Source organism: Myotis daubentonii, chromosome 3 (assembly GCF_963259705.1).
Source record: "Myotis daubentonii chromosome 3, mMyoDau2.1, whole genome shotgun sequence".
In the NCBI taxonomy this organism is placed as follows: Eukaryota; Metazoa; Chordata; class Mammalia; order Chiroptera; family Vespertilionidae; genus Myotis; species Myotis daubentonii.
This window is the reverse complement of record NC_081842.1, coordinates 36,210,772-36,237,111: the sequence shown is the minus strand read 5'-3', so window position 1 is coordinate 36,237,111 and position 26,340 is coordinate 36,210,772. Positions and strand designations below refer to the sequence as shown.

Genomic DNA, 26,340 nt, shown 5'->3' with positions numbered 1-26,340 from the left:
GGCTCCACCCCTGCCCAGGCCTAATGCCTCTGGCTGAGGCGTCCGGCCCGGGCAGCGGGGACCCGCAGTGGCAGCGGCCCCACGATCATGGGCTCCGCTTTAGGCCCAGGCAAGGGACCCCTAGCTCCCGGGACTGCCAGCTTCGACCGTGCCCAGCTCCCATCACTGGCTCCACCCCTACTTCCTGCTATCACTGGCCAGGGCGGCAAAGGCGCCTGATTCTCTGATCATGGCTGGGGGGCAGGGCAAAGGCGGCCCCAGGGCCGCCTTTGCCCTGCCCCCCAGCTCTTAGCTCCCGCCTGGGTTTCTGATCACTGTCAGTGGCAGGGGGCTTCTTCCTGCTTTCCCTTTCACCTCCCTGTATTGTGCCTACATATGCAAATTAACCGCCATCTTGTTGGCAGTTAACTGCCAATCATAGTTGGCAGTTAATTTGCATATAGCCCTGATTAGCCAATGAAAAGGGTATCGCCGTACGCCAATTACCATTTTTCTCTTTTATTAGTGTTGATATTTTGAGAAATATAAGTGACACCTTTTAGAAAACTTTTCTTGAGAAATACTCTTCCATTCTCCCATTCCCATCTCTTACAGACTAACATCTACTGATTTAGAAGGCCCTACTGAAGTACCACTTCCCTCATGAAGCCTGCTTGAATCCTGCCCAGACGAAGAAGACAAACTAAAAACAAATAACAAAAAAACCCTTTTACTTCTCTGAATGACTGTAATTCTGCTTCTTTCTTAGACTATATTACATTTAACCTTATTCCACAGTTACATTTGAAGATATTACTATTCCTAGGTTGGAATAATTACAACTTAGAAGTTTGAAGAAGGTGTCCTCTGAAACTGAAACTCAGATCTGAATAGGAGTCACTGCCCTCCTATGATGAATGTCTTGGGGTCAGAGTTGGAAACGTGTGAAAGTGGGACCCAGACTCTGAGGGAGGAGCTCTAGCCAGTTGGTGCTGAGGTCTCTGATGAGCATTGTGAGGTCGGTTTAGCTAATGTTGGAAAAAAAGTATAAATCAGAATTAAGTGCTGCTACCAAAGTGAACTGTCACTCCCTGGGTGAGAAAAAGCATTCATTGCCAGAGTGACAACAACAACAACAACAAAGGAAGCAAAAATAGGATCAAAGTGAAAACAGGAAAAAGAGCATCTCCTCCTCCTCCAGGCTTCCAGGTTTCCTTTCCTGCCGCCTCTGAGAGAGTCCCTGGGGAGCCAGCAGGTCAAGCAGGAAGTACATAGTTTGTAGGGTCCCAGCCCAGGTTCACAGCATTACATACAGAATAGGATTGATACTGGAAGAAGAAAGCTTAATAACTGGCCCATTTACGGAAATAATGCTGCTGTCTATTCCATATTCATATTTCTTACATTATCCACTTTAGTAGGCTGAATGGGGCCTCCAAAATATGTCCATGTCCTAATTGCTGGAACCTATAAAAGTTACCTAACTTGGACAAAACATCTTTGCAGGTATGATTAAGGATCTGGATATGAGGAGATCATCCTATATTATTTGGATGGGCCATAAATCCAAATACAAGTGTCCTTGTAAAAGAGAGGACTATATTGATACAAAAGAAGACAAGACGGAAATATAGAAAATGAGGTAGAGATTGGAGTGATGTAGCCACAAGCAGGAGAATGCCAACAGCCACCAGAAACTGCAAGAGGCAAACAATGGATTCCCTCCTAGACTCTCTGGAGAGAGCATGATCCTGCTGCCATATTGAGTTCAGACTTTTGGCCTCCAGGTCTGTAAGAGAATACATTTCTGCTGTAGTAAGTTGTTAAAACTCAGAGTATGCCTTGTATATGAGATTCTAAAATATGATGAAATAAAAAATGGTAATCATAAAACTGTTGATTTACTTAATTAGAGGAAGTTTCATTTATTTAGAAAATTTACAAATATAAAGTAATACTAATGAGCTGAAATCAATAAAATTTGGCTAAACCTTATTGAAATTGAAGGCAAATTAATCATTTAAAAGTTTGAAAAATATGACTTTATGGATTATCAAACTTTTCATTTGGGGCTTAGAGAACACTAGAGGCCTAGTGCACGGACTTGTGCACCAGTGGGGTTCCTCGGCCTGGTCTGCAGGGATCCAGCTAAAACTGGCAGTCTAACATCCCCCAAGGGGTCCTGGAGTGTGAGAGGACACTCTGCAAAGTTGCTGTCACTCGGCTGCTCCTGTGTTGAGCATCTGTCCCCTGGTGGTCATTGAGCATCATAGCTACCGGCCAGTCAGCTGGTTGGCCGGTTGCTTAGGCTTTTATATAGAGAGATATTTATAAAATAGCAAAACAAGCATTGTCTGAAATAAAATGAAATAAAGGTACTCATCAACCTCTAGAAAATAATCTAGAAAATTGTTTTTCTGTGTTATTAATTCTAATTTTTTGATGTCCAGAATTCTTTTCTCTTTATCCATTTGATATTCTATTTTAGAAAGAAAACTGACACAATGAATCAGCTTTGAGAAATATCTACTTTTATTTTTTTTCAAAGCTATTTAACTTCATAGTTAAGAAAATGACAGAATTGGGAACATGAGAAATTTGCAACAACTTGCAGAGAGAATACTTAATATTTGGTGCATATATTCTTTCTTCCTAAACTTTATATCTGACAAGGATTTATTTTATTGGATTTTGAATGATATTCAGTAAAATTTGATTGAGTTAGCATATCTTCTCAAGTTCCTAGTGGAGTATATGTAAGCTTTGATTATAAAACCAGACCTACTATGATTAGCAGCAAAAATATATATACATAAATATCAGAGACACTTTAATTGGCACATTTGAGAGCTATTTCTTCCAAAAATATTTGGCTATATTTCCTCCTGTTTCACATTATTGTATAAAGAGCTGATTACTATTTGCATGTGATTTTTTCTGTATGAGAAGGAGAAGGCAAGGTGACTTTTTAGTCTACAGTTGGATTAGCCAAATATAACTAGAGAGATAGAAACAAAATTTCTTCCCAAGCCTATCTAACAGTTTAAAATGCTTATGAAAAGTAACCTTACCATGTAAGTCATATTACTTAAGCAGAAATCAACAGAACCCCTGTTAGAAATAAGATCAACTAATTTGGTACACATCACAGCTGTTAAAATTCATTGCTCAGGAGATAAATCTGTAATTCTTGATTTCTCCCTTTTTTTTTTTTCATTCTCACATCTACCCACCACCAAGTTCTATAGATACTACTTCTAAATTTTACAAATTCATCTTCTCTCCCTTTTTACTTACAGCAATGTCATCTATGGTGATGGTTAATTGTATGTGTCATCTTAGTTAGGCTATGCCACTCAGTTGTTCGGTCAAACACTAATCTGTGAAGGTACTTTATAGATCTAATTAACATTTAAAATTAGTTGACTTTAAGTAAAGGAGGTTAGCTTTGATAACGAGTTAGACTTCATTCAACCAAATTGAAGTTTGTGAGAGTAAAAACTGAGGTTTCCTAGAGAAAAGGAATTATGCCTCAATACTACAAAACAGATATCTTTCCTAATTTTCAGCCTGCAGGCAGCCTGCACTACATATTTCATATTTAAAACTAAAACCTCAACTCTTGCCTAAAGTTGTTTGCCATATAGATTTCAGACTTGGCAGTCTCCACAAGCGCATGAACCAATTCTTTAAAATCTACCTAACTAGCCCAGGAAGCATCCTCCCATGCCCCAGGAGGTTTTCCATGCCTGGGTTGCAGGCTCAATTCCCATGCAGGAGGCAGCTGACTGATGCTTCTATTTCTCTCTCCCTCACCTATCCTCTCTTCTGAAATTAATAAAATCATATTAAAAATCCACCTGTCTATCATCTATCTTATTGGTTCTGTTTCTCTGGAGAATTCTGACTGGCACACTTAGATCATTAAAATATTACATCAGCCCCCTCTAGTTTGGCTCAGTGGTTGACCATCAACCTATGAACCATGAGGTCACAGTTTGATTCCTGGTCAGGGCACATGCCCAGGTTGTGGACTCGATGTTTCTATCTCTCTCTACCTCTCCTTTCCTCTCTGAAATCAATAAAAATATATTTGAAGATATCACATCATTTTTAATCTCTCCATTTTTTCATTACTTTTATAATGCCTTCTCCACATAGCAGACAGACAGATAGATAGATGGTAAGATAAATTAGGATACCTTCTGCTTAAAACCAAGTATTAAACGCACTTAAAATAACATCTAAGCCCCTCTTTATGGCCTCTAATCCCTTGCCTAACTCTCCAATATCCACCCAAGTTGCTCTCCCTCAATCAATTTGGCAACCTTAGAAGAAGAAAATCCTGTGTCTTTATATCTAGTCACTTTTAATGTTTATAATTACACATTTGTTTGGTTGTTTGCCTTATTCTCTTTATTCCCACTCAAGATAAAGTCTACAGGGTAGGGTTGATATCTAGACTTTTGACCACTGCCATTTAGTGGACACTGAGTATTTGCTAAATTAATAAATAGAATCAGTAGTAATGAAATCAGTAGTAATCCTAGACAAGTACTTTGAAGAAGTGGCAGTGAATTCTAACTCACAGATAAGACAGTAAGATTAACACAAGAATCAGAGCAAATGCAGGAGACAGTGTCACCAACCATGGACATTCCTCCTGCAGCCCAGGACTGAATAATGGCAAAGGATTAAATGGTCATTTTTTGTGTCAGATAAAATATATTCTATTTCTGCTGCTTCTTCTAGCTCAAAATAGAATCATTGTATTTACCTCAAGTTTAAAAAAAATCTTTTTGTTTTTATTTTATACCTGTCTGTGAAGCTACTTAAAAAAGTGGCTTTGAATTTGTTTAAAAATAGACTCAGAATGGCTGAAAGTAGGTTTCATTGCTTATTAATTTATGCCATTTACTATCTCTGATAACTTGTGGGAGGGTGATTTTTTTTCTGAATTTCAGAGTTATCTGCAAAAGTGGGGAAAATATCTATCGGGATGAGTGGTTGACAGGTTAGAAAACGTATATATAAATCATCAAGGCAAAAAAAAAAAAGAAAGAAATCTTCCATAAATGCTCTTGAAGAGTATAGTCAAATAAAAGAGAGAAAAGTACTTTGAAGCAAGAAAGCCCTGGGTGCAACTACTGGCTCCAACAATTATTGTGCATGTTGTTGTGAAGATTAGATATAAGCACCAAGTATATAAAATGCTTGGCATGGGACTAGTATTTCATTTCCTAAAAATTTTAAAGGCAGGACCCTTGAGTCCCTAATCTCTGCTTGACAGAGAAATGTACTATAGAAATTCAACATTCCCAATAAAACCTGGCATGGGATATACATCCCCCTCCATACCACCACCACTACCACCACCAACTACAGCACAAGGCAGATCCCAAATTCCTTAAAGATCCAGGGATAAAAGACTGAGTTGTTATTTATGAATAAAGTTTTCAACAACTGTTATCAAAGCAGAGAAAAGGATACACAACTTAATAATCATTTAGACTTTGGAAGGCAGAGGAGGAAATGAAAGCGGACTCTTCAGCAACAGCTTCAAGATGGCAGAAATGAGACGCGGAGTTTCTTAGAGCTCCTGGAAATTGCCCGCTTGAGATGGGCAGGCACCTGATTCTGTCACTTAAAGGAATGTCTTTTCTTTCAGTTCTGTTAGCTCTTGATTCCATCAATCTTCATGGGAGCTTCTTTGACCTTTACATCTCCAACACTTCCAATGAACACATAAATTTCTAATTTTCTCTATGAAAACTATTCTTACTTTGAATAAACTAAATTGCTTCCTAGTTTTCTCATGGAACCGTGTCTCATAAAGATACGGTAAAAGGAAATACTTGAATCTCGCCATATGCAATTTGAGAATTTATTATATTGTTATTAGGATTATATCAACTATATATCAAATTGTATATTACATTTAGTTTTAACGATGGACTATGGGGTGAGCAATTCCCATTTCATCCATTGTTCTTAGAAAGCTCCAAGTTGATGTCATCTCTGTATGGTGAATAGCTTCCTTTTCCTTTTTCTCATCAGTTGAAAATGGTATTATCTTAGGACCTCAGAGAGCAGATTAGATAAGAGTACAATCAAAAATAGGGGTTGGCAAACCCTTGAGGTGACGAGGTAAAAGGGGGAGATTTGTGTCCCTTTTTCTCCTCAACTAGAATAACTCATATAAGCTTTCATTTGAACAAAATGCTTTACTGGGACAGAGTGCATGGATAAACATGTGCTTTACAGAACATGTCTGTCAGTTTTCAGTCCTTTCCATGTGTGTCTTCTAAATATATTCTACCTGCTTCATATTTTGAGTATGTGTGCATGTTTAATATAAAGATCTAGTTTCTTATTATAAGAATAAATTGTTCCTACTAATAATATAGATATTGACAGATATAAATTGATATCTGAGCATATGAACTACTAAATATATGATCTATATAGCAATCAAATACTTTACTTTCATTATGTAACAAATTAAAATGTCAGTTGCTTCAGTGGGTACAAAAAATATAGAGCATGATCCTCTATTTTAATTCTCTTTAGTAAGATATTTATACACATGGAAATTCTGTTGTACTGATGATAGATAAAATAGGCAATTAGATAAAGGAGAGAGAAACAAGTGCTAAAATGTTTAACAGGTTATAATGGAGAACCTAGATTTTTATTATTTTTCTTCTCATTGAAATAATTATTTTTCAAAGAAATCAGAAGATATTTCACATTAGCTACATATATTTCCTCAACTAATATGTCCATTATCTTAGAGATCTGTTAGTTTATTTTAATTAAAAGAATGAATGTCATGGAAGTTAATTAATTTATAGGATTACCTGATTGGTGTCCCTTTTAGGTCTTAAGCCCACATCTCTAAATTCCAAGTCCAATAATGCCTCCTCTAAATCACTCTGTTATTTATGGTAAAATATTTCTAACTATGATATATGAGATTTATTAGATAAATGTCCCTCCCATTTTAATTGCATCTATGATTTATAGAAACATTAAAGGGTAGGCAATATTTTGGGAGAATTTTATTGAGTCAGCACAATAGGGCATATATTATTTTTTTCTAGAAGTATAGATATATTTGATGTTTCACAGATGTACTTTTGTAAAAATTAGGGTTAGGAGATATAATCATTCAACTGTAGGCCAAATAAAATTTAACCAACCTTTGTGAAAATTTACCTATTTCATATTTGTCTGTATTTGTATCAAAATCTAACTAAATTTATTAGTGACTTCTAAGCAAACTACCATAAACTGGATCAAATGTATGTAGCACTGTCTAGTAGAAAGAACAGTGGTTTTGGAGAAAACAGGATCATTTCAAATCCCTTCTGAGCCCCCTATAAATGTTTCCTAAGCCTCAGTTTTCTAATCTGCATAAAAGGAATAATAAAATCAATCTTGCATTAGTGTTAGAAGAGTCACAGATAGTATATGAAAGTATACAACATAGTGCCTGAAACAAAGTAAATCTTCTGCTGTGATAGTATTGTTATTACTAGCCTTGTTACTCACCACAGACTGGCAATGTGTCTTGACTTGAAATATAACAACAGTAATTTTTTTCTCACTTTAGATGGAAAGAAACCTCAAACCCAAAAGAGATCTATCTATCTATCTATCTATCTATCTATCTATCTATCTATCTATCTATCTATATATATAAAATACTAATATGCAAAGTGTCCCCTCGGGAGTTTGACCAAGAGACCAGGAGTTCAATCACTCTCTATGATATGTGCTGACACCACCAGGGGGCGGCATGGAATGAAGGAAGGCCCCAGCCAACAGCTGGTAGCTGGCAGCTGGCAGCTGGGGAAAGAAGGCTCGGTCTGGCAGCAGGCAGCCAGGGAAAGAAGGCCCTGACTGGCAGTTGGCAGCTGGGAAGGAAGGCCCTGGCCAGCAGCCAGAAGGCCCCAATCGGCCCTGATAGCCAGCCAGGCCTAGAGACCCTACCTGTGCACAAATTTTGTGCACAGGGCCTCTAGAATTTTTATAAAATCCAAACAGTGTGCACACGTGGATTGCTATTTTAATGCTAGCACACTGGATCTCAGACTAATTACCTGGAGAAAGAGTTGTTTTCAACTAAAATATCTTAAACAAGTTTTTCAATGTCTAATCAAATTGCAGTGATCATTATCTGTCACAAGGAGATAGACTCTTTGTTTTAATATTAAGAAAATTAGCTAAAAAAAGAGCTTGGATTTCAGTGTATTAATTTGGTTTCCTTTAAAATTTGGTAGGTTTTTTTTGTTCCTTAATGAAGTAGAAGCTTTAAAAATATGAAAGGGATTTGTAATTATAAAGCTAATATATATGTTTATTCATAAAAAACATAAAAGGAAGTGTATATAATGATCAGCATTATAAAGATTTTGTATGGGAGCCAGGTCCTCAACCCTCTTTTGGACATTTTATATTGTGTAGATTATTACACTCTGTATTCATATACAGATTCTTTTGTGCAAATGGCCTCTATTAAAATATTTTAAAAGCATTATGGTAATTCTTAATCACAAGTTACTCTTTCATACTAAAGAAATCAGAGGCATTGCTGCTAGAATTAATGACAAGAGAAACAATGGTGGGATTTTAGCTCCATTCAGACCACCCACACCTCACAAAAAGAAAAAGGACAACCCAAACAAAGTAGTTATTATCCCAGTCAAACACTGAACATGACATTCTGTTAGTACTTATATAACTGACTCTAATTAAACACCATGAAAACTATATAATGAGATTGCTGTTCATCTGAAATGGTTTGGGGGGGTAGTTCCTTACAATTCTTAATATCAAATGTATGTATTGGAGTCAAATGTATGATCAGTGGGAAACCTGACCATGAGTACTGAGACATGTGTTTTTTAATAGTTCTGTCCAATGTCATTGCTCTTTTAAGTGTAAACTAGTTCTAACACCTTTCAAACACAAAGTTTTGGGAGCTTATGTGTTTGAAAAGTTCTTTTAATGGATTGTTTGCTTTGTTTATTCTTGGCTCAAGGCAGAAGCATCCTGACATTTACATTGCTATTTCCCTGCTTTCAAGAACGCTAAAAAAAAAAAAAAAAAAAAAAAAAAAATTGTTTTGGCTCGGACTGGCATGAAATTGTCCTCTGAAATTCCTCAGGCCATTCCAGCTATGTTGGAAAGGACTTCCTTCATTATAAACCCTCTCCCGCAGCTTTTATAAGGACACAAAGGCAGAGATGCACACATCAGTACAGCCACATTCACATGTTCCCACTCAGCTTTCACATGAATTGCGCCCCTAAAGTTCTGATGAAAGCATTGTTCGGCACTCAGAAGTATCTTTCCAAAGAAATAATATTATAAATGTATTTACTTAGCCTCTAACAGATGACTTAACCACTATGTAGATGAACTATCATATTAGAAAGAACAATAGGACAATATTACAGCATAACCAATAGTTTTGTTTTAAAGGAAACAAGTAATCTCTAATTTATTCTGAGCGGTGGTACTTCAGGATGTTTACTTTCCTAGAGTCCATGTCTACCCCAGCAGCACAAAACACTGGCTGTTTGTTTCCTTCTCAATTCCTCACACCCTCAAATCAAAACCATTGGAATGTACATGTAATGGGTGGATCTCTGATTCTCCTCCCCAAGCAATACTATCCTTTGGTAAAATTACCCCACAATCCCAGCTAATCATAGTTAACAATGCAACAGTAATGTAGGAAAATATTATTAGTTTTCATTGCTTAACTGCTGCCTCTTTCAATGTGTAGAAAGACTAAAGGGGAGATTTTATGCAAGTATTCATTCCCAATGTATGAATGTAAGGTCATCTTGATACATTTTGTACTCATATGTTAGAGTTGCCTATTAAGAGTAAACCTTTGCCAATCATATTTTTGCTGAAAGCAGTTTTGTTTTCTATTTGTACACTAAGTGCTTTTACATCAAAGATCTTTCTATGTCTGTGAGTTTAGTTGAGCCACTTAAATAAAGGAGATGGCAATTGTTAGTATGCACCCATTTTTAAGACTATTTAGGCTGGGGTATGGGAGGCAAGTGAAGAGAGGAGATACTAAGACACAACAGCGGCCTCAAGAACTCATGTCCTAAAGCACTGCTACAATTTTTGACAAGGCCAGGGATTTTGCTAAAATTAGCTAGGGAGAATGCATACTCATAAGATATTAAATTTCAAGAATGAAATGGTTGGTACCAAAATCTAAAAAGTGGTTCAAACTTTAAAATTGGAAACTTGGGAGAATCTGCCCCAGAAGACTGTGATGCTTTGTTTAAATTTAATTAATTTATTTTAAAAAAATTCTTTATTGTCGAAAGTGTTACATATTTCCCCTTTTCCTCTCATTAACCTCTCCCAGCCTGCCCCTTGCCCCTGCCCCATGGCCCAGGCCTTCACACCCCACAACCCCCTATTGTCTGTGTCCATTGGTTATGCTTACTAGTAGTACATGCATAAAAGTTCTTTGGTTGATCTCTTACAGCACGCCCCCCCCCCTTGATGTTTTTTTTAATAGTGTTTCCTGGACACCTAAAGAATGCGGTGTGGGAGAAGGCCTCCCTAATGGATAAGGTTTGTTATTTTGAAAGCCCATATTTATTTTGGAAGCTAATGCTATTTAAATATTATATTCACTCTTTTTGAAAACTGCACAACACTCTTTATTTTCTATGGAATGTTTCAACCTCTCAACATACAAGCTTTCAACAAGTGTTTTAGAGACAGGACTGCAGTGACCCTGGGGTAAGATAACTTACATCAATATTTTTCAATACTTCTTTTTAGAAAAAAAATTTATCCTCTCAGGAGAATATATTTTTTCATAGCTCTTTTTTTTTTTTTTTTGAGAGCATGGAAGGGAGGGATGGGGGGATAGGAGGAGAGGGAGATAGATGATAGATAGATAGATAGATAGATAGATAGATAGATAGATAGATAGATAGATGATATATAGATAGATAGATTAGATAGATATAGATAGATAGATAGATAGATAGATAGATAGATAGATAGATGATAGATAGATAAAGAAAGACACATCAATTGGTTGCCTCCCACATGCACCCCAACTGGAGCTAGGGATCGAATCTGCAACCAAGGTATGTGACCTTGAGCAGAAATTGAACCAATGACACTTCTGTGCTTGGGCTGATGCTCTAACGACTTAGCAACACTGGCCAGGGTAAGTATTTCTTCATTGGTAAGAGAAATATGGGGAAGAAGTTTTGGAACCCAGAATACTCTCAGATTCTGAAGTAACAAATTGCAGAATGATATAAAAATACTTTTATTTTATAATATTTGTATAAGATTCCATAGTTTATAAATTATCTTATCATATCATATTTATCATCATTTTATCTAATTTAGCCTCCTATTTTATCTAAATTTATTCTCATATTAATATTCTTTGAGATTTTCATTTTTAGAGATGAGAAGCTGAGTAGCTAATTAGCTTGTCTAAATCATGCAAGTGGTAAAAGAGGAATTTTTCCATTCAGATCCCTTCCTACTTTTGTAAATCCCAAAATCAGCAGTCTTCCTACAATATCATTGTTCCATGGTGTTCTTAATTCTAAAAGCTATTCCTCTATGGACAGGGGAGCTATCCTATCTAATAATAGAGAAACATGGTAATCAATCATAACTTCGCTACCCTCCCCATTGGCTAATCAGCAAGATATGCAAATTAACTGCCAACCAAGATGGCGGCCGGCAGCCAGGCAGCTGAAGCGAACAGGAGGCTTGCTTGCTCCAGTAACAGAGGAAGCCAAGGTTCTCCGCCTTCCGCTGCCAGCCTCTGAGCTTGCACTCTAAGAAACAGTGTTGCAATTATAGAACCTAAACAAACCCCAGAAACCTGCTTTCAGCCTTCAGAGCTGGAGTGAGCAGGACTGCAACAGTGTTACAATTATAGAACCCAAACAAACCCAGATCCCTGCTTTCAGCAGCCGAGGTCTCAGAGCTAAAGCTGGCTCTCAGTTCCAGTGACAGCCATAGAAGGTAAATAAATCCCAGAATAAAAAAAAATTAAAAAAAGGAGAGGTTGGGAGCTTCAGTCACCTGCCAGCTTGAAAACTGCCCTCAGCCCTCATCCAGAATGGCCAGGCACCCCAGTGGGGACCCCCACCCTGAAGGGGGTGTACCAGCTGCAAACAGCCATCATCCCCTCATCCAGGCTGGCCAGGAACCCCATTGGGGACCCCCACCCTGAAGGGGGTGTACCAGCTGCAAACAGCCATCATCCCCTTATCCAGGCTGGCCAGGCTCCCAAGCGGGACCCCCACCCTAAAGGGGGTGTACCAGCTGCAAACAGCCATCATCCCCTTATCCAGGCTGGCCAGGCTCCCAAGCGGGACCCCCACCCTGATCCAGGACACCCTTCAGGGCAAACCAGCTGGCCCCCACCCGTGCACCAGACCTCTATCCTATATAGTAAAAGGGAAATATGATAACTGACCCTAATAGCAGAAAGACTTGGAATTACTGGTCACTATGACACACACTGACCACCCGGCGGCAGACTCTCAATGAAGGAGCTGCCCTCTGGTGGTCAGGTCGCTCTCACATGGGAGGAGCTCTGCTCAGCCACAAGCCAGGCTGATGGCTGCCAGTACAGCGGTGGTGATGGGTGCCTCTCCTGCCTCCTCAGCAGCGCTAAGGATATCCAACTGCAGTTTAGGCCTGCTCCCCACTGGCAAGTGGGCATCCCCTGAGGGCTGCCGGGCTGCCAGAGGGATGTCCCCCGGGGAGCAGGCCTAAGCCAGCAGGTGGTCATCCCCTGAGGGGTCCCAGACTGCGAGAGGGCACAGGCCAGGCTGAGGGACCCCCCCTCCCTCCGAGTGCACACATTTTTGTGCACCAGGCCTCTAGTTGACTATAAAAGGCAATATTAAAAGTATATTATATGGCAAAAGAGGAAACGCAATTCAATGGAAAAGATAGACTTTTCAACGACTAAATACCCAAAGTCAACAATAGTGAAGCTAGACAAGATCTTACACCTTTCACAAAATTAACTCAAAATGGATCAACAATCTAAATGTAAAACAAAAACCTATAAAACACCTAGAAGACAACATAGGAGAAAATCTAAGTGCTCCTGTGGTGATGATGAATTTTCAGATACAAAATCAAAATCAAAAACACAGTTCATGAAAGAAAACTTGTTAAATTCGATTTCATTACAATTAAAAACTTCTGCTCTGTGAAAGACCCTGGTAAGAGAGTGAAAATACAAGACAGCCTGTGAGAAAATATTGGCATTGGATGAAGATGATAAAGTCATCAGAAAACACATATATAATTACATATTGTTTTGTGATTAATCACTATGCTTTAATTATGTTCAATTTGTAACAATGAAATTGGGGGCCACCACAACATGAGGAACTGTATTAAAGGGTCTCGGCATTAGGAAGGTTGAGAACCACTGCTCTAATACTTCTTTGTCTCCTACCTTTGCCTCCTGTCACATACATATATATAAATGCCTACTCACATATACATACACACACACACACACACACACACACACACACACACATATATATATATATATCAACACTAATAAAAGAGAAAAATGGTAATTGGCGTACGAGCTACCCTTTTCATTGGCTAATCAGGGCTATATGCAAATTAACTGCCAACTGAGATGGCAGTTAACTGCCAACAAGATGGCGGTTAATTTGCATATGTAGGCACAATGCAGGGAGGCGAAAGGGAAAGCAGGAAGAAGCCCCCTGCCACTGACAGTGATCGGAAACCCAGGGGGGAGCTAAGAGGGCCGCCTCTGCCCTGCCCCCCAGCCATGATCGGAGAATCAGGTGCCTTTCCCGCCCTGGCCAGTGATAGCAGGAAGTAGGGGTGGAGCCAGTGATGGGAGCTGGGCATGGTCGAAGCTGGCAGTCCCAGGAGCTAGGGGTCCCTTGCCTGGGCCTAAAGCGAAGCCCACAATCGTGGGGCCGCTGCAGCTGCGGGTCCCCGTTGCCCGGGCCGAACGCCTAGGCCAGAGGCATCAGGCCTGGGCAAGGGGCCGATCCTGAGATTGGAGGGTGATGGGGGTCAATGCCTGAGGGCTCCCAGTATGTGAGAGGGGGCAGGCTGGGCTGAGGGACACTCCCCCCCCACACACACCCAGTGCACGGGGATCAGCGGAGCCGCGAGGCCTCCCGGCACCGGCATCAGTGTGACAGGGGGCAGTGCCCAAACCCCCTGAACCCCCTGATCGCCCTGCGGCTCTGTGTGCGACAGGGGGCGGGGCCACAACCTCCCTATCTGCCCTGCTCTCTTCGGGACAGGGGAAGGTGCCCCAACCCCCTGATCAGAACTGCTCTTTGCCTGATAGGGGGAGCTCCCCAACCCCCTGATCGCTCTGCGGCTCTGTGTGTGACAGGGTGCAGTGCCCCAACCCCCTGATCGGCCCTGCTCTGTGTGTGACAGGGTGTGGTGCCCCAACCCCCTCCCCCCCCGCCCCCCCCAACGGGTCCTGCTCTGTGTGTGACGGGGTAGAGCCATAACCTCCCCTTCGGCCCTGCCCTGAGTGTGAGAGTGGCGGCGCCCCAACCCCTCTGATGGGCTCTGCTCTGTGAGTGACAGGGGCCAGCGCCCCAACCCCCTGATTGGCCCTGCTCTGTGCGTGACAGGGGGTTGCTCCGCAACCTCCCCATCGACCCTGCCTTGAGTGTGACAGGGGGCGGTGCCCCAACCCCCCAATCGGCCCTACCCTGAGAGTGACTGAGGGTGGCATCGCAACCTCCTGATCCTCCCTGCTCTGTGCATGACATGGGGCGGTGCCCCAACTCCCCAAATGGCCCTGCTCTGAGCCCGACCAGGGGCTGCACCTAGGGATTGGGCCTGCCCTCTGCCACCCGGCAGCAGGTCTAAGCCAGCAGGTCGTTATCTCCTGAGGGGTCCCAGACTGGGAGAGGGCACAGGCCGGGCTGAGGAACCCCCCCTCCCTCCCCGAGTGCACAAATTTTTGTGCACCGGGCCTCTAGTATATATATATATATATATAATTGTTGTACACGTACACACATTATATTAGAATCATCACACAGAAAGGTATAGAAAAGTGTTATAGAAAATTCAAACATTTAGAATATGTAATATTCTTTTAAACTACATTTTCCCTCTTAGTTTAATTTCTCCTGTACCAGGAACTCAAAAACCAAAACAGGTTGTACTCCCATTATCCTCTAAGAGCCTAAATTGAGTCACTTTCCTTATAAAAGTTATTTTACTAAAATATATGTTAAAATTGTTTAAATGTTTTCAGAAATCACTCTATTGTGACCCTTTAACCAAATATCTCTATTTCCCTAGTTATTTTTAAATCCCACTCTCCTCTGAATATTAAACTTCTTTTACTCCCTCTTAAAAATAGTGTTTCTGTAATATGTAGATGTAAATAAGAAGGAACTCTAACCCTTTGCAACAGCATGGATGGACATGGAGAGTATTATGCTAAGAGAAATAAGTCAGTTAGAGCAAGACAAGTAGCACATGAGCTCACTTATATGTGGAATCTAATGAACACAATAAATTGACAAAATAGAACCAGAGGCATGGATACACAGAACAGACTAATGTCAGACAGCAGGGTGTTGGGGGAATGGATAAAGGAAGGTGAAGAGATTAGCTAAAGAACATATATATGCATAGTCCATGGACACAGACAATAGTGTGGGGAGGGCTAAGGGAGGAGGGCAGAGGCTGGAAGGAGTGGGCAACCAGGGTTGGGGGGTGGGGACATCCGCAATAGTGTCAACAATAAAAAATTAAATTTAAAAACATAGTTTTTAGAATTAAACACGGTACTCTAGATTTGTTCATATGAGGGCAGAATAACATATGTTTATCTTCTGATTCTTTCATGAAAGTTTATTTTTCCCAATACAACCTATTAATTCCACCTATATTTTTTTTTGATATCCATATCATGTTTAACTCATACTGACCTAATGTCAAAAAAATTCTTAGTCATTTTCTATAAAGTACTGCTAAACCAAGTTTTCTTTATTCTATATTTATGCAGCTGAACTGTTCTTTGGGAGAGGAGAATGGTCCTCAACTTGGAGATATAATACGTTTTGCATTTTAAAAAATGTTTTGTTCACAGGATATACATATTCTGAAAAATTAAACATAGAAATTTTATTGAGGGATATAAAATATAAATTTTGAAACATATATCCTACCTGTAAAAACCTGGTGGTACTTTCTGAGCCAGGAAGTTCTTCTCCATGTCTTGGAGAATGTCATTCAGCATTCGCACACGCACCGGAACTCTCTCCCTGGGATCATTAGCAGGACGCATCTCATCTGACTGAAAGAGTTCAGCACTGTCCCGCAGGCGTGAGGCCAGGGCTAGCAGTTGATGAGTGTTGGGTTGATCACCTGGTGAAGATAAATGATCTCATCTCAGAAGAGACATTCTCAAGGGAGCAAATGATTATGATGTATTGTCTAAATGCATTGTACTCTACTAAGCTTATTAAATTTAGCACTGCTACTACTAGTACTAACCATAATTGCCACTAATAATAATAATACCATCAATAAATAGGTACTGATAGTTGAGACACTATATTCCAGATTCTGGGTTGAGCACAATATATATTTATCTCATTTAATATTCACCAAACCTTGTATTGTCATGTCTATCTCATAGAGGGTGAGAATTAATTAAAGTAAGCAAATTGCCATAGATCATAAGCTACATAAATGAAAGGCTACAATCAGAAGATGGATCTTTCTGACACAAATATTCAGATTAGTCCACACATTTTCAAGTTTAAGAAGCAATGTGGAGAGGTGATCTTCTCAGAAAAAGAAAACTAGGTTAGAATTAAGGCCGATGTATAAAATGTCTGTTGTGGAATTACCAACCACTAATACAATGATCTTTTTTGTCTCTCACCTTTACTGGATGGGGATCATTTTACATCAGTTTCTCTAGAGTCCAGCATAGTGCTAACACTCAACAGTTGTTTACTGCATTAACAAAATCCATTTAATACATTATTTTTTAAAAAAAATACAATAAGGAAAGAAAACATGTAAAGTTAAGTGGTTTTCCTAAGGGATATAAAAAGATAACACTCTTTGTAACTCTTTAGTCACTGAAATTAACAACATAAATAAAATCAAATGTTTACAGGTTTTGGCATTTTGATGTTTTTATAGTACATTTCACATTCATAAATTACCTTGTTTGATTTCACAAAAAAACTTGATGCTGTGAGAAGACATATTTTTGCTCATTTAGAAAATCTACCCCTATAGATAACAATAATATCGTGTTGTTTTTCCTTATTTTACGTTTTTCATCACTATTTATGCCCCCCTCCACCTCCATCCACCACACTCCCCACAATCACTACATTGTTATTATTGTCCATGAGTTCTTTCTCTTTTTTATCTCTTTTGCTTAATCCCCAACCCCCCACAAGACCTACTAATGTAATTCAATAAAGATATGATTTTTCTTGAATTATTATAATTTGCCAAAGTTAATATATGGAGAACTTACAGGGACATCTTGGCAAATGAACAAAATAGATAGGAAACATTTAGTTTATGCTGGAATTGAAAGACTGAGCAACAGTAAAAACAAGTTCGACATCCTTGAGAGTCTTCCATTTAAGAAAGAAAAATCTGTCCTGATGTAACATACACTACAAAATTGAAGGCATTACTACTGAATCAAGTGAGACAAATTGTACCATTCTACCTTATTTAGCTTTAAATGAATTGATCTTTCATGGTGGTGCGGACACAGAGCTTTGATGGCTTTAGGAACTAGCCAGATCCAGAAAGATTCCTGGTAGTAGAAATCTGCCATCCATGGCACACACCTATGCATTACCTCAAGGGTATGAGGCTACAAATGGAAAAGTAGCTTCACTTCCAATGTTCATGAATCATCTTGCTATATAACTGATGTTCTAAAGACTCCTAATGGTCATTTCTGTGCTAATTAGAGCTTATTTGTCCCTTTAAATAAGACTGAGAAAGTAATGTCGTCTTTTTATGTAGGTTTTTGTTACTCCAAATGTTTGCTCTTTTATGATCCTTAGGATCCATACTAAAATGTCAGTTCTGTGAGGAAAAAAAAAAATTGGTAGTGGTTTTGTTCACTACCATTTGGCAGCACCTAAAACTGTGCCTGTATTTTGTTGAATGACTGAACATGCAAATTGTGGACTTCGATCATAGCATCACGACATCTGTCATATTTTAATATTTATTTGTCTTGTCTTTCTCCTTTCCCTGGCTGAAAAGAACCGCACAAGATCCATAGATATGTTTTATCTCTCTTTGCATCTCCAAATTCTAGCATAATACCTTACACATGATTGTCACTTAATAAAAAATTTTGTTGGGTGAATGTTGAATTATAGGAAAATGTCTTATTTGAAATATATTATTATATTAAATAATGCCTAAAAATTACCCAGGACGATGTTTAGAACATACTAAAAAATCTTATTTTCTTTACTTTCTTGCTGAAATCAATAACAGTTGCAAAGAAAAAAATTAAAAATAGAAGAGGCTATCTAAGGGTAATGATAAGTTAAACTAAATTGAATTAAAATCAAGGGTTTGGGGTGTTTTTTTGGTAATATTTTTTTAAAATGTGTTCTTATTGATTTCAGAGAGAGAGGAAGGGGGAAGGAGAGAGAGAAACTTAGATTGCTGCCTCCTACATGCCCCCACTGAGGATCCAGTCCACAACCACAGCATATGCTCTGAACAGTAATCACACCAGTGATATTGTGGTGCATGAGAGAACACTCAACCAACTGAGCCAGGGCAATAGTTCAGGTTTAATAAGTACACCAAGAACATGAAGTAGGAGCTAGAGATTTCACTCAAGGAGAATTAATGTAATTATCCTAAAGTAATATGTATATGGACTGGAAAGCCAAGGACTTGATATAAAAAACAGAGACGAGCCTGATCTAATTAATTACCATCAATGAGGTCTTGAACAGATTACTTAATACTAGTGTCCTTCAATTTCCTTGTGGAAAATGGAGAACATGTTTATTTCACTCTTTAAGCATAAAGATCACTATGTTAAGGCAGGTTATTGTTAACAAAGTACACAAACTAAACACAAATTATTACCAACTCATTTTCTACAGGCATGCAAAAAATACTGTAAGAGCTTTAATATTGCTTTTATTCTCAGAAATGTTATTGCTCATTACTTTCTTCAATCCATGGCCTCTCCAGCAAACATATTGTGCCACTTTCCTACACACTTTAATCAGCATTCTCTATGAATTTAGCACTGTTTTTTCTATCCATGGGCTAGCATATCACATCTCTGGAGAATAAGGGAAGAAATAATACAAAGGGTAAAGGAATTAAACATTGACTCTCTAAAAATGATTCTTCTATATCTTTGCTTCAAGTGAAAAGCCAACCATTAATAAGTTTTCATAGCATGGCAGAACAAACTGATTTGTAAAATATATTAAAAATAAACATTAAAAATACAAAATAATAGAGATTTTCTTGATGTTATTGAAGAGACAACTAAAATGTACTCCTAGGTTTCAAACAAAAAGTTTGTGTCCTAGTTGGTTTGGATCAGCGTCAACCTGCAGACTGAAGGGTCCCAAGTTCCATTCTGGTAAACGGCACATGCCTGGGCTGTGTGCTCGATCCCCCGTAGGGGGCATGCAGGAGGCAGCCGTTCAATGGTTCTCTCTCATCTTAGATGTTTCTATCTCTCTCTCCCTCTCCGTTCCTCTCTGAAATATATATATATATATATATATATATATATATATATATATATATATATTCCTATCTAATAAAGAAGGAATATGCTAATTGACCCTCACACCATCGCAAAGATGGCAGCACCCACAGCCAATAAGGAGGGATATGCTAATTGACTGTCCTGCCCTCAAAGATGGTGGCGCCTACAGCCACAAGATGGCGGTGCCCAATCCTCTCAGTCCCACCAGGGCTCTGTGCACCTTCCTCCAGAGTCCCCCAGTCCCTTCAGCCCCCCCAGCCACCCAGGGCTGGCCTGAGGGGAAGGCAAGCATCTGATGGTTGCTGCCCAGCCACCCAGGGCTAGCCTGAGGCACAGGCAAGCCTTGAATGGTGACTGCCCAGCTGCCCAGGGCCGCCCAAGGCTCAGTTAACCAGGGCCGGCTGAGGCACAGGCAAGCCTCTGATGATGGCTTCCCAGCTGCCCAGGGCTGGCCTGAGATGCAGTCAAGCCTCGGATGGCGGCTGCCCAGCCACACAGGGCCACCCAAGACTCAGGTAACCAGGGTCAGCTGAGGCTTGTGCTGCCAGCAGTGGCAGCAGCAGAGGTGTGATGGGGCATCGCCTTCCCCTGATCAACAGGTCACCTCCCATCCCTGAGGGCTCCCGGACTGTGAGAGGGGGCAGGCCGGGCTGAGGGACCCCCCTTTCAGTGCATGAATTTTCATGCATCAGGCCTCTAGTATATATATATATATACACTATATGTATATATTTGTGCTTTTTTCCTCTTTCATCTCCAAGGAAAATAACAAATGTATTCTCAGTAAGTACTTACTGAGTCCTATTTTGTGTGCTATTCTGGAAGTGTTGGGAGAGGGGCAAAGACATAAGATTAAATCTGGAACCTTAATAGGTTTCTAATCTAGTTATAAATAATCCACAAATTGAGAATAAATAGTGTCAGATGAAATTAATGCTTATGAGGATGACTGAAGAGTTCATTGTGTACAAGAGTATGCTTAGCAGGTCCCAGGGGAGAAATAATACTTGAGAGAAAAAAAAATAAAATTGCCCAGAAATTAAGGGCATCTCAAATGGAACTCTTGAAAGTTCTGGGACTTGATAGATGTTAAAATGGTTGAGGCAAGTGTTCCATCTGTAAACAATATGATTAGTGTTCCCTAAGTCCTCACCTGTTTAGAGTTTTAATCTACCTCTAACGTAAACCCTTTTATCTTTCTGGCTTTTTCTGGATAGGACAGAGATGGACATTATAAGCAGTATCAATAGTCATTGAAGAGCATGGAGGGAGAAAGGGAGGATGGAAGGGAGGGAGAGAGGGATGCTGGGAAGGAAGAATGACTAGTCAGCAGATGTTGAGATGCACATTGGCATCTAAGCAAGCCAATTCAGGAGAGGCTTTAAAATATACTGTAGGAAATATTCCTACTACTCAGGGAATCTCCTGCCTTCTAGCCAACCAGCAACAGATAGCATCCTTCCGGGAAGGCAGTTTGAGAGGCAGCAGGCTGTCGTGGAAAGGGCAGGGGCTTTGGAATCTCGCAGACCTATACTCAAGCCCTAAACCTACCCCTTAAATGTATACACTTGAGTAAGACACACACACACACATAAACACACACACACACACACACACACACACACACTCACACACACACAGAGCACACAACTCCCCCCGCCCCACTCCCACACTGAGGCCCGGTTTCTTGTATTCTCTAAAATCAGTTTTAGTGAAAACCAGCTAAACTCATAATGTTAGAGTAAGATTAAATGTCACAAGGAATGTGAGACACTTAGCACAATGCCTGGGTGTTTATGGAGACTTCTAAAGTGCCAAGGGCTTCCCTGAAAACTTGTTCCTCCTAAGGACCCTTGATCCAGGATCCCAAAACACATTCCAACAGATCAGAAGCCCAAGGGTACTTCAGACAAGACCTATCCACAAGGCCTCTAAGAGTTCTGGATAAGACTAGTAACTACAGTGCTAACTGCACCCAGTAGATCTACTCATGTTCTAATCTGCAGGAACCTGGGTTCTGCACAAATTATGCCTTTTCCTTAGGCGCTTCATAAAGTGATGAGTTTCCGCTTAGTATAAACCTTTGGGTGTTAAGTCCATGCTACAGCCTTGTGGGTAAATTTGTAACTGCCCTATTTTAAAGAATGATTTTAGTGCCTTCTATTGTGGTCTCTCTTCAGAGTTTCAGGTTCCAAAAAGTTTTAAACTTTAGTTTATTTCCAGTTTTCTATCTTTAGTTTCTATTTTCTGGATGTATTGTTAAAGACTCACTCAATTTCATTTTAAATTAAGACTAAAATATACTGGTTATAGTCAAAAGCTACATTTTTCTATCAAACAATATAGCCTTTTACTTTAATAGTATTTCACAGAACTATTCCTCTATAGATAAGCTTATCACAGTTTTAAAGGTGCTAACAATTGCACAATCACAGCTTAGTCTTCACAGATTTATAGTGACAACAAAAAGTATAATTTAGGTTCTGCAGAACACACTGGTTAAAAGCAGAATGGAAGATTATTCAGGGAGAAAATATATGTTACTTAATGTCATCTTTAAAATATCTAATGGTATCACTACAGAGAAGAAAATAAATTGCCAATATAATTTCAGCCAGGGAAAACAACATTTTCTATTGGTCATGCTGCCTTCTTTAGTATGAATCACAATGAATCACCTCAGCTGGTTATTTTTTTAAAAAAATTAAATCAGCAAAGACCCACATAGAGAAAGAAATGTAGAAACTAGTGCTCTATTGATAATCAAATAATGCAACATTGATTGTACAATGCACAATAAAAGGATATTATTTAAAGATAAAATATGATAGAAGACAGTGGATAATTATGTCTAAATTGAATACAACAGGGAAATATTTTTGCAAGGATGTCAAAGTGGCATATTTAGAAGAATTAGGTTTGCCACTTTTTAAAAATATTAGGCAACATATTCTAAAGATTATTCTGCATTTTAAAGGTTATCCAATGAACCAGGTAGCCAAGGCAGATGAAAATCTAGCAAGACTTTTAACATATTGTGTGGAATGGTTTCATCTGAGTGTGGCGGAAATTAAACTGGGGGCTCTTTTTTATGGCCCACAGATGCTCCCACTGAGTTGTATTTGCAACTACATGATCTGGTTATAGGCTGCTTTGGAAAAGTGAGCAAAAGTTTTCTTGAATACATTAAATTCATGCATGGTTCATTTTTTATTACCCCCCTGGTGAGGCAGAAAGTTGGAGTTGTATTTTTAATAACACATGTGAGTTTAATTATGCTTTGGCTAAATCAAAACATGAAAAAATAAAATAAAAATGTTTAGATAAAAATGAATTAACATGAGGACAAGGATACTCTATGTCTATTACAAGCAAATATTAGATGTATCTTAAAAAACATGCAAAAACTTTTAAAAGTCTTGCCAGTGAGGCAACACTCAGAATAATGAACTGTAGTACTATACTGTCATGGACACAGAGTTTTATCCTAAAAATAACATATAGGGGGAGAAATCACAATAAAATAGACCATCCCTATTATGTGAAAGTAAGACAAATGTTGCATTTCAGTTAATGTAGTGACACATATGACATGTAAGTACTGAAAAGAAAACTTTAAAAGAATGTGGGTGATGTACTCAGAATAAGGAAGGAAATAACAAAGGGAATCTGTATAAATAGCAACAAAGTGTAAAGAGAGAGAATAAATGAAACTAAAGAAAGAATAATTCTGAGGAATACAAAGGGACAATGTGCTCAAGATAATAATTAAGGGACATTATGTGATACACATGTGAGTTAAAAAAGAAATGGGGGAAAGCAAAATTAGTTTGGGGAGACAAGCACTGAGGATATGGGACAATTAGATTTTGTTACAGACCCAGTTGTCTCAAACCTTTCTTGAAACCAGGTATGGAATATCAATAAATAACATACAATCTCATTTTTATCCTCATCCAAGAACATGTTTATTGATTTTAGAGAGAAGGGAACAGAGAGAGAAACATTGAGAACCCACAACCCACAACTTAGGTATGTGCCTTAACTTGGAATTGAACCTGAAAACTTTTGGTGTATGGGATGATCCTGCAACCGACAGAGCCACACTGGCCAGTTCAAAACACAGTCTTTCATATGGTTACATATAATAAGGATCCTTACAAAAATACACTGAGGATTGGTACTAAACATATTTTTAGGAAACTGTGTCCAATGGGGGCCAATCTCGTCAATGTTCTCTGAGCAAGCACAGTAAGATACTTCTCAGAGAATGCTTTTGCATTGAAGTCCTTGTCACACGAAAAGGTCAGTTCATGTCAAGCCATTAGAAATCTAGCAAGTTCAGAACTGTTTGGATTTTGGGTGGATTGCATTGGATTTCTCATGTTGGATGTAGGGCCAGGAACCTAGTATGCCCATCCTTAACTATCTATAGGCCATTTCAGAGTTGACTTGGAGGTAAGTAATACCAAGACTAGAAACAGATGGGTTAAGGTCTAGAATCATGCAATGTATACAGCGTATATTTAATTTTACCAATCAGTAAATTCATTTTACATTTATCAGAAAGAAATAAAAAGGATGTTAGGTGAGTCTGAATCACTTGTGATTATAGGAAAAACACAAAGTGACACTTGAAAATACGAAGCTACATCTCTAACAACACAGAGTGCCTGCCTCCTTGGCATCATCACCTTGAAATACTATCCCCCCCTTCTAAAATGAAGTGCTTGACACTAATGAATTATCAGAGCTAATAAAAAAATGCCATATTAAATAAGTATTGTTAGTTTTTCAAAGAACAGGAGGAAATGCTGCCAAGAACCATTTCACATTTAGTGAGATAATTGGGAGGTGGCAACAAGCCACAGTGTTTGGAATAATTTCCTCCTGAATCTGGCTTGCACTAAATAAATGTATACATTGGCAGACCAAATGAAAGTGACTTTTTTTGTGGGTTTCTTTTGGTTAATCCTCACCCAAGGATATTTTATCATTGATTTTTAGAGAGAGTGGAGGGGAGGGGGAGAGACAGAAAGAGAAACATCAATGCGAAAGAGACACATCCATTGGTTGCCTTCCACTTGTGCTCCAATTGCAGCTAGGAACAAGCCTGCAACTGAGGTATGTGCCTTTGACCAGAATTGAACCCAGGACCCTTCAATCTATGGGTCAATATTATATCCACTGAGCCAAACAGGCTAGTGCAATGAAAGTGACTTTTACTTTATTTGGTCATTTGTAGTTTTTACAATAATCTCTCTCTCTATAAAAGCCAAGCGACCAGAACGATGGAACAACCAGAACGACCAGAACATCTGGTCGCTATGACGCGCACTGTGGTGGCCAACTGGCCCAATTGGGGCCCCAATCAGCTCCCCCAACCTCCTGCGCCCCCTCCCCCCACCAACTCTGCCCCCGATCATCCCCCACACCCCAATCAGGGGAGGGGTCTACTGGCCAACTGCCTATAGCCCCTCCCCCTCAGCCGGCCCAGCACCCAGCCAACCCCTCCCATGTACAAATTTGTGCACTCAGCATCTAGTGCTAAATAATGAACAACCAGAAGCCTGACAAAAATAAAAACGTATCAAAATTATATAGTCATTAATGATTTTGAAGTTCTATTACATTAAAAAAATGGTTAAAGTGAGAAACAATAAATTTAATAAGGTTATTAACTGCTCATTCCTTAGTCTCATTCCAGGTTCAGTGGTGGTACTTTATTCTTCACACCTTCTCCTGCCCATGCAAACTAGTACCAATGCCTTATATGTAAATTTTTTGGATATAACTTCTTTCACAAATACATCTGAAGCTCCTATCTTATCAGTCACCATTTATACTACATCTGCATGCACTACATATACATATTCATTCTCTAACTATTATGCATTTAGCATTAACTACATATTAAGAGCCAAGGTCACTCAGTCAAAAGAAGCTTCAAGTACCATCCAATAAATCAACTCAAACAATTATTCACTGGAAAATTACCCTTCTTTCCAGTGGTTCTGAGAACGAAAGAGAATGGTCTGCTGCTACCATAAACTAGTATAATAAATAAACAAGATGGCTGGTTGTCAAGGGGAAAAATTACACTGTTGAAAATGCAATTGGGTTTCAGAGACCTTCATATTTAAACTCTTTGTGGAAAGGAGTCATAGCCTTTTATAGCTCAGACAAAAAGGTCACTTTTCAAAAAAACACTATAATTGAGAACTGAAGACTAATCACTGTTAACTGTCATAACAAAATAAAAAACATATCAACAATTTAAGCTTGTATTAGCAGTAAAATTATATGTTTCATTTGGCTACAGGAATTCTGTTTAGCTAATGAAATCATCTAGCATTACAGCTAAAATTAAAACAGAAAGATTAATTTAGTTGTTGTTAAGTGGTGTCCATTATTCACCCATTATTATATTCAATTATTCTCGTTTAGAAATAAGGTTATAACCAAAGTTGTCAAAATAAACCAGGTACATCAAGTTGTGTACAATTTAGCAAACATTTGAATAACATTTTGACTATATC

At 39.0% G+C, this 26,340-nt stretch overlaps 1 protein-coding gene across 3 annotated transcripts in view; it reads right to left on the bottom strand.

Annotated features, from left to right (window-relative positions):
* NAALADL2 (N-acetylated alpha-linked acidic dipeptidase like 2) overlaps positions 1-26,340 on the bottom strand; it is a 1,191,965-nt gene that overhangs the window by 28,632 nt on the left and 1,136,993 nt on the right. For all 3 annotated transcript variants that reach the window (XM_059687069.1, XM_059687068.1, XM_059687067.1), the window contains one exon: positions 16,224-16,422. In XM_059687069.1, coding sequence (XP_059543052.1) covers positions 16,224-16,422 — 199 coding nt within the window. The remainder of the gene's footprint in view (positions 1-16,223; positions 16,423-26,340) is intronic.